At 38.5% G+C, this 12984-nt stretch overlaps 1 protein-coding gene across 6 annotated transcripts in view; it reads right to left on the bottom strand.

Annotated features, from left to right (window-relative positions):
• The window catches only part of ZNF106 (zinc finger protein 106), a 67001-nt gene that overhangs the window by 24346 nt on the left and 29671 nt on the right, over positions 1-12984 (bottom strand). For 5 of the 6 annotated variants that reach the window (XM_086710460.1, XM_086710459.1, XM_086710458.1 and 2 more), the window contains exons 4-5: positions 6106-6306; positions 1056-3236 (exon numbers count right to left, since the gene is read on the bottom strand). The exons of the other annotated variant lie outside the window; for it this stretch is intronic. In XM_086710460.1, coding sequence (XP_086566586.1) covers positions 1056-3236; positions 6106-6306 — 2382 coding nt within the window. The remainder of the gene's footprint in view (positions 1-1055; positions 3237-6105; positions 6307-12984) is intronic. 6 annotated transcript variants of the gene reach the window in all.

Below are 12984 nucleotides of genomic sequence, written 5' to 3' on the forward strand. Positions count from 1 at the left end.
TGAAGAAAAAAGAAAAAAAGAAAAAAAAAACCATAAATCAGACATGATTAAGGAAGAGAGGGTATCACTTAAGTGCCAGACTCTGTTAAGCACTGAGAGTACAAATATAAATAAGATGGTTTCTGCCCTCAAAAAGCTCACAGTCTAATAAGGGTCCCAGACATAAATAACCTTAGTGTAAGTATTGTAATATAACAAGTACTAAATTAGAGATTTGTACACAGTTATGAGAATACATTTGAAGAAGTAAAAATTGAGAGCTTTATTAGCATGGAGCTTTTCTAAAGCAACCCTATTAATTTTTAACAGCACACAAACCAAACACAAACAAAAATATTTACTGAGCATTCAACAAATGATAGGCACAGGGCTAAGGATAAGAACTTTATAATCTCAATACTCAAGTTATGGAAAATAGTGCACAATAAATACGCTATTTCATCAAGGATAAAATTTAAAGCTTGAAGGGATATATAACACAGCAGGTGGATTTTCAAGTAGCAAACCTACACTGAATGCTGCTTTACCATTCAGAAAAGTTTAGTATCTCAGCATAAGATGAACAGCCAAAACATCACACAAGTACTTAAGAGAAAGTATTCTGTGATCACGAATATAGTGCCCGGAATAAATACAGAAGGGTAACTATTCGTAGATTCTGAGTAAAAGGTCGTAAGAACAATTACACTTAAAAACTGTACCAGTCATTAAGATCGAGAGATAGATACAAATCTACTGATATACTTTTTTATGCTGTTACTTTCTGGCCTCTATAACTAAAGTGATGGACTTCTGATAATTTTTTTCCACGTCCCCATCTCATTTCATTTCTTAGAGGTTGATGTGCTTCCTTGCAACCTGAATTCCCTGTTAGGAAACACTTTATTGCGTTGTTAGAGAATAGCAGTCACTCTTTAATATTTAAACCAGACATCTACAACATGTATTTTTTGCAAGCATTTAATTAAATACAACAAATAGAATTCTCTCGGCCAGGGGCAAAGGGTTAAGTTTAAAAAAAGAGAGAGAAATGGACACTAAAAAGAAGCACACACCTGGGCAAGCCTTTGCCTAGCTCTTGCTTTTTCTTGGTTACTTGCTGGATGACCTGTTCCCAGTTGACATTTCTCCGAGATGCATTTAGAATCTGCCGAAGGGTTGGCTTGAGCCCAGACTCCTTCTCCGTCTCACCCTTTCGATGACCACTGATATTGCGTATGCGGCGAGCACTATTGAGGTTTGGCTCAGGAAGGTGTACTCCAGTTTTGCTCTTTAAACTGATGTGCCTGGTTAGATCTCTCTGGAGAGAGGCAGGAAAGCCAAGCTTACTGAGGTCAGGCAGAAGAGGGCCTGAGGACGGACCGATATCGTTTTTTTGAAGCTCTGCATCCAAGCTAGCACTCTCGAAACCTTCTGTTGCGTAAGACACATGAGATTTAACAGGGTCATCAACCTGTGCATCTTCTAGAGAAGTTTTCAAGTCTAGCAGTAAGCCAGAGTGTGGACTGGCTGCAGACGTCATTTGTAACTCAGGTTCTTTCTGATGAACTGTTGAATTACATGCGTTAGTGGATAGTTTTCTACATGTTTTCAGGTTTTGCTCATCCCCGTCTTTCTCATCAGTGATGTGAGTGCTACAGGATAAAATTTCTGTAGGTGCAGAACCCAGGGCTCCAATTTTTGTTCCATGCTTTTCTGTGTCAGATAGCTCCCCATCACTTTCATCTTCTAATGTGCGTACCTGGAACTCTATCTTCAAAGATCCTTTTTCAGACTCTTCTACATTCCTACTTGCTTTTGCATAGTTCCTGGTCCTTTTAGAAGTGCTAAGGAGTGGATTTTGCAGTGATTCATGACACTGTAGCACCTCTTTGGCTTTTTGTAATGTATCACTTACATTTTTATCAGGTTCCACCTGAGTGCCAAATGTACTTTTATTCCCTTTTAAAACACGAGGACATGCACTTTGCAATTTGGTTATGTAAGACCCATGACTGTCTGCCACAGTGGGTTTGTTCAAGGGATTTGAGTGTTCTCCAGGAAAAAAAGAATTTGTTTTGGTGTTTTTTGAGGGATTCTTTAAATCTGGGTTCTGGGGAACTGATTTAGTGACTGGAATTGGAAGGAGTGCAGATTTCAATGAGGGCATCTTACTTAAGTTAAGCTCTTGTTCGTGTTTCTCTGTGACGGGGCAATCTCTCACCGCCTCATAGGGAGCAGAGCAGTCAGAAGGGGCTTTGTGACTAAGCAATCCAGTATGTGTTTCTTTTTGTGTTTTCAGCGTCGGGGAGTTACTTTTTCCATCATTCTGGGGCTCTGCTGCTCCTGTGGTTGTCAAGCTAAAGCCAAAGAAAGGCTTATCTATCATTTCTGCCTTGTTTCCAGCGCCTTCTTTCATTGCAGATTGTAAATCCAGAGTCTTCTGGGAAGGGTAAGGAGTCCAGCGGCGGAGCTTTTCCCTTGCTACACTGCTGTTCTTCCCACCAGTTTTGGAAGCTATGGTATCTGTTTGTTTAGTAGTTTTGCTTTCTAGCTGCTCAAAATTGAAGTCAAGTAAGCCTTCTGAAGGAAATGTATCGCTTGTAAATCCTTCAGAAGGCCCTCTGTATGTGGCAGCCGCACCAACTTTGTCGCTTTCTTGCCGCTGCCAACTGTATCTATCCTGACTGTATTTGTTAGACTTAGATTTCTTATTCCACAGCATAGGTAAGTCTTCCATCTGACAGTTAGAGTTTCTGTTTCTGCCTGGCTGAAATTTGTCTCCGGGGCCACTGTAATTCCAACTATTTGTACTACGTACACTGGATTTCCAGTTTCCGTTACTGCTGTTCATATGCCAACTGGAAAAGCCACCTGTTCCTTCAGAATGCCAACTGGAATTCCTTCCTGTACCACTATGATTCCAATCTACTGTTCCACTATTTGCATGCCAACCACCTCCAGAATTACTATGGTTGTGAAACCAAGTCGCGGAGCCTCCTGCAACACCCTTATGCCACCCGGAACATCCTCTTGGTCCACCATTATTCCTCAAAGAATGTGGAAAGTTGTTTTTCCTACTATTATTAAAGCCATCTTTCTCCCACTTCCAGTCTCGCTGAGGAGGTCCGCGATGGTGCCATGTTGGCTGACTGTAGCTCTCTCTGTCTTGGTAAGGGATTCGGTCTTCTCGTCTCCATTGGGGTCGCCTGTCATCAGAGTTTATTTCTTGGCTGCTGTTGGAAGGTTCATCTTGTCTGGAAGAAAAACAGTTCTCCATTAGTGATTTAAAGTAATTATCATGCTTCCTTAAAAGACATAACCCATCAAACTTTCCTCTACCTATCTCCTCGGCTACTTAGAACATACAGTAGTCTATTTTTATTTCTAGTAGTGGCTGTTTCCCGTCTTTAAATGATATTGCTAAACTTATATCTCACAGTTTATGGATGCAGATATTAAACGATATGCCATTTCTGCTATCACTCCAGAAATATTAAAAATCTGACACATTTATACTATCCTCCTTTTCCTGCTCCTGCTTTTCTTAGCATGTTCTGGGACTTTTGCCCCATCATCCAATTATTATTTTCACATTATGTAGCTTTTTGAAAATAAGCATAATTGTATCTTGTAGCTTTGGCTAGTTATCATAGTTAATACAACCTAAGTTCCACTGCTCTTAATACTGTGGATTTTTCCAGCCATAGATTCTTTCTGAAAAACCCAGTTTCTTAACCTATTTTAAATGCTAAGATTTCACTTTGCATTATCACTTTCATTAATAAACACTTTATTCAGCACATATTCAATGACTGTTAGTTGTGGAAGAAAACTTTTATGTATAGTTCCTGTTCCTGAAAGACTTACAACCTAGCTGAGAAAATAAGGTCACCAACAGGAGTAAAATAGCACATACGAAATAAGCAGTAGCCACAATCAGTGCTATAAGGAGCTTCATGAGCTAGAGGTTTTTATAAAGCTACAGCTGTTTGAACTATTCGTGTTAGACAAGGAGCCCACAGAAATGTGAACAGACTTAAGTAAACATCACAGGAATAGGTGTAAAACCACTTCCCTCTATAAACTGCCTGTGGTATGCCTGGCATAGTGCTTAACACGTGTGGTAGGTGCTCAAAAAATCGAATAATGCTAGCTAAAACTTATCGAGTGCCTACTGTCAGGCATTTTAAGCACTTTATGTAGATTATCTCATTTAGTTTTCACAGCTCTGAAGCAATTATTCCTCTTATTCCTACTTTTTGGATGAAGAAACAGAGCATTAGAGAGGCAGAGTAACGTGCCTAGAGTTAGAAAGCCAGCAAGTGGTACAGGAGAGATCTGTTTGGCAGACTGACTCTAGAGTCTACACTCTTAACTGCTAGCCCTTGATGAACTGAAAATCCCCAAACTAAGTTTCTGCTATTGGGCTCCCTCCTCTTAACTTGACTTAAACTCCGTAATGACTCTAACTGGTTCTAAAAACTTCTAATGTCTCTAACATTTTGGGCACAAATTGGAATTTCTTCCTTTTTCACAAGATGGAATTCAAAGTTAATTTACTTGAAAGTTCAAACATCCACCTTCATTATGAATTACAACCATTTCTAAACAGAAGACCCTAAGTCGCCAAGTGACAAGTGTTATTACATACATGTGTAGGATTTTTTTAACACCACTGACCAAATTGCTTTTATCTTTTGTTTCTAAGCACTATACACTTTTGACATCCAAGGATATTATGGACTTGGCTACACTAATGGGATCCAGAACTGGGCAACAAATCTGTCACAGAATAGAATTCCTAGATCAGTGTGAATTGGCTAGATCGCGGGGACAATGGCATGCAGCTAAATCCATAGCCCAGAAAAAGCAATCTAAATTAAAAATCTCATGAAGGAAAAAAGAAAAAATGTGAAGAAATAATAGATACTATAAATGCATCACCAAAGAAGCCTATCGGAATATTCAAAGAATATTAACTACAATGTGAATGTCTAATTTACTGAGCTCTTTTACCTTCTGACTTAATGTTTAATCATTTACACAGATAAGCTAATAATGGCACAAACGCTAAGAAAAAAATAAAAGTTAGCCTCCTAGAGGCTTCAACACCCTAAAACAAGAATAAACTACAGCTATACTGAAAGTAGTAACAATGTCATTTGAAGGACTAAGCAGCAAAACGGGTTTAAGAACCAGGTGCTACTGACATTTTAAGACTAACAAAGTCTCCTTCAAGGACTTGTTCAAAACACTTGTAGCATATACTACAAGTAGTAAAGACTACTTCCTTTTTATACTAAACCAGTAACTGAATACAGACTGCATACCTGGTATAACTAGTACTCAGAAAGAATCTTTAAAATTTTATATTAGAACGTATAACGTTTCTCATTATATTCTAGGACTTGAAAAATCACCCAACCTCTTAAATGGTTCTCTCTCTTACTCATATCTGAAAATTTCTGCTTGAACTCTTTAGGCCACAACTCAGTAATGTAAAAATACAAAAGCCTAATACGCGAATTATAGATGCAGGTATAAAATTATGTAGTACAGCTAGAAAACTTATATTGCTCAAATGATCCTGACATTGTCACACTTAAGATACAAATGTATTCAGTAAATACTTACTGAAACACTAAATAATGAAGAATAAATCACATTTGGTAGAAGCACCATGTTAATTCACATGGGGCAAAACATTTTTTTACTGACGGATAGAATAAGAAATACAATATATATGAAGGAAGCTTATACACTAATACCTTTCCACTAGACATTCTGGGTATCAAATAAAACCATTCACTGGTGTTCAAAAAAAAACGGGAATAAAGCCAGTTTTAAACATGGTTATCAACACAGTAAAAATTTCAGATATGTAGCACCTATAGCTAACTTTTATGGAGGGATAATACTGAGTTTGTTTTTTCTGTAAGCAGATAGTACAGTAGTTCAAGAGAGGATTCCACTGACATTTCATGCATAAGACAGCAACCTCAAGCTAACCTTTGCAATTAAAATAAGTTTGAAAGTTACTAGATGAAAAGTACGGAAATGGAAAATGTATTCTCTACCACACTGTTTCAGACAGACTTTTTAAAAATCAAAATAATTACTCACCGACTTTGTTCTTTCCTTTGTTTTATTAACTGAACGAGTTCCTTGTCAAAATAATCTTCTTCCTCTTCTTCTCCCTTTCCATCATCTTCTCTCTCCTGGGCATCAACGTTATCCTTGTGCAACTGGCTAGAAATGTGCTTTGCATATGCAGAAAGACCCACTTCTGTGACCCCGCACACTCGGCACTCATGACTACTGTCCCTAGGAAAAGAGGGAGATGAGGGACGTTCAATTCTGCCCACTGGCATGGCACACTCACCAGATCTGGTATGGTTTCCTCTGAAAAACACCGCACACTTGGGCACAGTGAAAGATTAGTGCTAATCAATTTCAATGCTCCTTTCATCACTTTTAATAAGTTTGTTCATAAGTTATTTTTGAAATGAACTTAAGATTCTTTTCCAGCAATCAAGAGGCAATACACTTCAGAATAATGTAGTTTAGGAGGAGAAATCTTCTTGAATTGCTGTACTTAAAATCTTGCCAGAGGAAACATGGTGAAAGGGGAGGCAGGGCAGGGGGCTCAGAGCAAACAGAAGTTGCTCTAGAGCACACCCATGATGCCAGCTGCACTCAGAAGCCTGGTGACAGCGCTTCCATTTTATCTCAGGCTCAAGAGCTTTCTCCCAGTGAAAGTTTAGGGGTGGAGAAAAGAGCAGGCAGCCTAACCAATCCCAACGTGGTAACTAAATCGGACCCGGCTGGAGCTCTGCCTGGAATGTGCAGATTCCGGACCCCAGAGCAAATGATAGGAGGAGTCTCAGCAAACTTTTTTGGGCTGGATGATACATGTGACCTACATTCTGCTTCAGAAGGGCTTATTTAAAGGGAATGGAAAGCATTTCAGTTGTAGGAAGTTAACAGCTGTGCTAGGCAAATGGTTTTTCTCAAGTTTCAGAAAATGCAAAAGTTTAGAGAGAAGCAAAACCAGTTCTTGTTCAGAAAGAAAATTGAGCAGTTTTTTTTTTCCCCTTTTACTTTACACAGTTAATGGTAACTCTCATATTTGGCCAGTTTTAAGAAACCAAAATCTTGAATCGACATCCACAGCTGTAGTAGATGAGTGTTTTAACTGGTTTTTTAGCTTCCTGAAATCCCTTGATTGGTTCAGCTGTCTATGCAGTCATTGATGGGAAACATCTGAACACCACGGCCACAAGTGTAAGGAATGGACAGTAAAATCCATTCAATAATCCAGATGGGCTTACCTCTGTATCATTTGTCTTGGGTTTACACAAGTGATATTTTTGTACTTCCTATGCCAATCTCTATTACTTACTTACTTATTTATTTTATAAGAAGTTTCTTAATATGTACATCCCATCTGTACGTGAGAGGTACCCAGGGAAAAGTGTCCTAGGTAGGTAACCTAAGCCACCAACTGAAATACCACCTTCAGCTAAAAGCAAAAGAAAGAAAAGCAGGAAGGAGGAACAGTTATGGAGGTAATCATGAAAAGCATGGAAAACAATGGTAAGGGCAGTTATGTAGAATTAAGTTGGTGCTTTCTCCAGTGATTAAATTCTCTACCTTTGCCAATCTTAAAAAAAGTAAATAAAATTCAGGAGTGCCTGGGTGGCTCAGTCAGGTGAGCATTCCACTTTGGCTCAGGTCATGATCTCACAGTTTGTGAGTTTGTGAGGCCTGCACTGGGCTCGCTGCTGTCAGCATCCTCTGTCCCTCTCTCTCTCTACCTCTGCCCCTCCCCCTGCTCACAAAAATAGATAAACCTTTAAAAAACCAACACAAAAAGACATGCTGTCTTTGATAAGACAGACACACACCATGCACAACAATGCTCCATCCTCCCCTCAAGTATATCTATAAAGACATGGTGGAATTCACATCAATTAACCAGAAGAGAACCTCAAAACTGAGCACTTCATTTACCAAAAGATGGTTTCTGTTACAGACCACCTGAACATTTATTTAAAAACAAAAACAACAACAACAAGGGGCACCTGGGTGGCTCAGTCGGTTAAGCGTCCAACTTCAGCTCAGGTCACCATCTCACGGTTCGTAAGTTTGAGCCCCACATCGGGCTCTGTGCTGACAGCTCAGAGCCTGGAGCCTACTTCAGATTCTGTATCTCCCTCTCTCTCTGACCCTCCCGATCTAGTACTCACATTCTCTCTCTCAAAAATAAATAAAAACATTCAAGAAAACAAAAGTGGATGTTAACTTGTAACAGAAATCAAGCCTTTTCTCATGGCAACACAAAGAAATTAAAAATATGTAAATATAAATCTACCTACCATCAGAAGAGTCTGAAAACCCCAACTAACCTAGAATATAGAATTTACATTATAATAAAAATTCGAGTCATACTTACAGAGGTCTTGCACCATTATGATGTACCCCTAAAACTAATGTAACATTGTGTGTCAACTATGCTTTGATTTAAAAAAAAATGTTTTATACTTTAAATCATGAAGTCAAAAAGAAAAGCTTCTTGGCTCTAAACTCTCTAAAACTATGAAAAATGTTTTAGTCCACTTTTCTCCCTAAAAACTTACAGAATACTAAACCGTATATCGTAGTACCAGAGACATCATTCCAAAAGGGTTTTTTGTTGTTGTTTTTTTAAGTTTTTAAAGTTTTGTTTTTTTGTTGTTTTGTTTTTTTTTTTTTTTTAAGAGAGACAGAGACAGGGTGAGCAGGGGAGGGGCAGAGAGAGAGGGAGAGAGAGAATCCCAAGAGAAAGAATCCTCTGTGCACTGCCAGCATAGAGCCGGATGCAGGGCTCGAACCCACAAAACTGTGAGATCATGACTTAAGCTGAAACCAAGAGTCGGATACTTAACTGACTGGGCCACCAAGGCACCCCCAAAAAGGTATTCTTAAATAAAATTTCTGATTATACCCTTACTTCTAAAATGGATAGAATTTTTCTCACATCCAAACCACCAAAATCCCTCTCTCTTTACAGATATTACTGGACGACCATACTGTTTAAAATATTAAGGAATGCAGTATAGACAGTATTTAACTCTGTTAAAAATAAACATCCATAATCATAAACCCACACACTGTGATCCCCAAAGCACAGGCATATGCTGGATGTGAAACAAACACTCAAACACAGATTTTTTAAACACATGGGATTTCCTAGTAAGAAAGGATAGTAACCATAGTACTAAAATTATATTTAATTTTTAAAAATTAATAAAGTCGTATTTAATAGAAAAACACCTGAAGAGATCCTGCCCAAAAGGGTACAGGCAATAAGTGCAATATAAATAAAGGTTAACACTAAAAGCAAACTATCCAAAACAAAAGTCCCTAACATTTTTCTTATAGATGAATTCTTGTTTAAAAAAGAGAGACGGGGGTGGGGGGGGGTGGGGAAGAAAGAATCTTTGCAAGAAACATCAAAATGAGAAAAAGGAGAATCCACATTTATCTTGGGAAAGAACAGGGGGTTAGGACAACCACATCTCTTAAAAATGCAAATGCGTCTGTGTCTGGAGGCAGGCATATTATCTGTTCTACATACAATATGCATTCATGCCTCCACATATGATGTTAGGGAAACCACGTATTTTAAAAAGCTCATGGCATGGGGCGCCTGGGTGGCGCAGTCGGTTAAGCGTCTGACTTCAGCCAGGTCATGATCTCGCGGTCCGTGAGTTCGAGCCCCGTGTCAGGCTCTGGGCTGATGGCTCAGAGCCTGGAGCCTGTTTCCGATTCTGTGTCTCCCTCTCTCTCTGCCCCTCCCCCGTTCATGCTCTGTCCCTCTCTGTCCCAAAAATAAATAAACGTCGAAAAAAAAAAAATTTAAAAAGCTCATGGCAAATTAAATAATATTTTAATGATGCTATTTCCCAATTCTCTATCAAATAACCAGTTAAAATACTTACTATTTTGTATAACTACGTAAGTAATTGTTGGGGAAAAAGTACTGCTTTACTTCTTGACTAATAAAAGCAAAAACGGTCCTCAGGACATTTAAAGGAGGGCCCAAATTAACTTCATCCTGTTACCACACAATTTCCTCTCATGTGTGAAAGGCAAAGCCTTAAGATATTCTACCCATAAGCTTTTCTTTATTAAGCTTGCTCTAACTATACCACAACAGCTGGTTGATAAATAAAGTCGTGCCCTTGTAATAGCATTTATCTGTGGAAACAGGCCACGCATCTGAAAAAGCAGACTGGGGAAAAAATAGGGGAATGCTCCAGATGTCCACAATTGTGAACCAAATAAGAATGTCTTACTTCTCAATCAAATTTGTATTCAAAACCTAAAAAGTATGCTCTTTACATTTCTTAACCAGATCACAACTAAAAATTAGAGTGATACACATATAAAGAGAAACAGATAGTCTGAACATCAGAAAGCCAGTAATCAAACATGAATTCCACAGAAAATAATCACAAACTGAGGAGAGGAAGGAAAAATAATGACTGGTAACTATTTGTCCCTATGGGGCAAATTAGGGATTAACAGTTTGTCTCTACAGTAAATGCTCCAAGTAAGTAAATGATTTTTGAAATTTTGTTTTTTATAGTTTCATCAGCTGTTTTTCCTTGTTATCTGCTTTGCCTTCTCCCTTATAATTTATTACAGGCCAGGAAGCCATATAAAACTTGTTAGCACTGTGTCTAAAATATGAATAAATAAGTACTAAAGTATATCCCTCTAAATAAAATGAGTTTGGATGATAAGGGTGACATTTTTATTGTCAGCTTTGAGGCTTCTAAATGCTTTCTCCTTGATTATTTGACTATGCTCCAAATAACTGGAAATACACAAAATCCCCAAAGCACAGTTAAGTTGATGGGCAGGAGTAGAGGAAAAAAGTTACTGAACAATAAATACATGGCATGTAGTTCAGTTACGTTAGTAAGACAAAACCATATATATCTCATATAAATATAAATCTATGCATAGACACAGAAAGAGATTTGGATAAGATATACACTAAACTGATGACTTTCTTGTAAAAAGGGAGTAGGATTGGGGCAGGGTGGGGAGTAATATATGGGTGAGAGGATTTCTACCTTTTTTACTTTTTACAATTCTGTATTGACTAAACATGAATCTTAAGTAATCAAAAAAAATTTTTTTAATGTTTTAAATACCTGATTAGTGGATGTATAAACAAAACAAGGCATTAGCCTTGGAAAAAAAATGGCTTCTCTCTTAAGGACTAGATTTACTGACCTCATATGTTTTGTTTGATTTATAATATAGTCAGGTAGCAGGTAAACAGCCCAGAGAAAGGTGAATTCCAAAAGGAAGTCTGCTGGAAATGGGATGAGGTAATTAGGATAATCCACATTTAGAGAATCAAAGGTTGACAATATTTCAGGGGCGCCTGGGTGGCTCAGTCAGTTAAGCGTCCGACTTCGGCTCAGGTCACGATCTCACGGTCCGTGAGTTCGAGCCCCGCGTCGGGCTCTGGGCTGATGACTCAGAGCCTGGAGCCTGCTTCCGATTCTGTGTCTCCCTCTCTCTCTCTCTGCCCCTCCCCTGTTCATGCTCTGTCTCTGTCTCAAAAATAAATAAAAACGTTAAAAAAAAAAATTAAAAAAAAAAAAAGGTTGACAATATTTCATAGGTTTCCAATGATAATGACTTAAAGATTACATATATTCAAGGTATTATGATAAAAATTCTCCACATTAAATCTAAATGGAAGCCTCTTTTATACTGTTGTTTAGACCTAACCTTCACACAGTAGGGAACGGAGACCATGGAAAAACTCCACTAATAGGCTAAACATACGCTGAAAGTTTACTACCATATTAATTTGCCCACACAATCTAAAACCATAGTACTTAAAACACAAGTAACTTCGAATGACTTACACGGGCATCATGATCAAAGCCTGTATCTATTATTCATGCAATAAGACACAAAGTAAAAAAAAAAAAAAAAAAAAGATAAAATTAATATTTCTCAGTTTCCCAATCTTTCTCTATTCCATACTGTTTCCAAATCTCAAATTCAAGTAAGTGAAAAACATCAAAAAAGAACCACAGATGTGGGGGGAGGGGGGAGAGACATGGAATACACACATATGCTGTATTTAATTTTTTAAAGGTGCTTATTAGATTTTCTTTCTTTAAACATCTCAACTTTTGCATCACAAAACAGCATTCTTAAATATTCAAAGTTTGCACTCAGATTTTATTTACACTAATGGGAGACTTGCTGCCATTTAGCGCACTTTGGACTTCTCAGACTATCCCACTAACTCTAAAGGTTTATGGCAGGTAATAATTTGTAACACTGCTGAGGGGCGCCTGGGTGGCTCAGTCAGTTAAGCGGCCGACTTCGGCTCAGGTCATGATCTCTCGGTCCGTGAGTTTGAGCCCCGAGTTGGACTCTGTGCTGACAGCTCAGAGCCTGGAGCCTGTTTCAGATTCTGTGTCTCCCTCTCTCTGACCCTCCCCCATTCATGCTCTGTCTCTCTCTATCTCAAAAATAAATAAACGCGGGGCGCCTGGGTGGCGCAGTCGGTTGAGCCTCCGACTTCAGCCAGGTCACGATCTCGCGGTCCATGAGTTCGAGCCCCGCGTCAGGCTCTGGGCTGATGGCTCAGAGCCTGGAGCCTGTTTCCGATTCTGTGTCTCCCTCTCTCTCTGCCCCTCCCCCGTTCATGCTGTGTCTCTCTCTGTCCCAAAAATAAACGTTGAAAAAAAAAATTTTTTTTTAAAAATAAATAAATAAATAAATAAACGTTAAAAAAAAATTTTTTTTTAAATAATTTGTAACACTGCTGAGATAATTAACATGAAATGTCTTAGTTTCAAGACTGGTGTGTCTGGATGAGAATATTTACTAATGAGGAACCAGCCCATCCCCACCCACTTTTGTTGCAATCTGCTTGTTAGAGCTGCTGTGAATTCTACACATTCTAGATACACAAAG

This window comes from Puma concolor, chromosome B3 (genome assembly GCF_028749965.1).
Source record: "Puma concolor isolate L17-30 chromosome B3, mPumCon1.1.hap2, whole genome shotgun sequence".
In the NCBI taxonomy this organism is placed as follows: domain Eukaryota; kingdom Metazoa; phylum Chordata; class Mammalia; order Carnivora; family Felidae; genus Puma; species Puma concolor.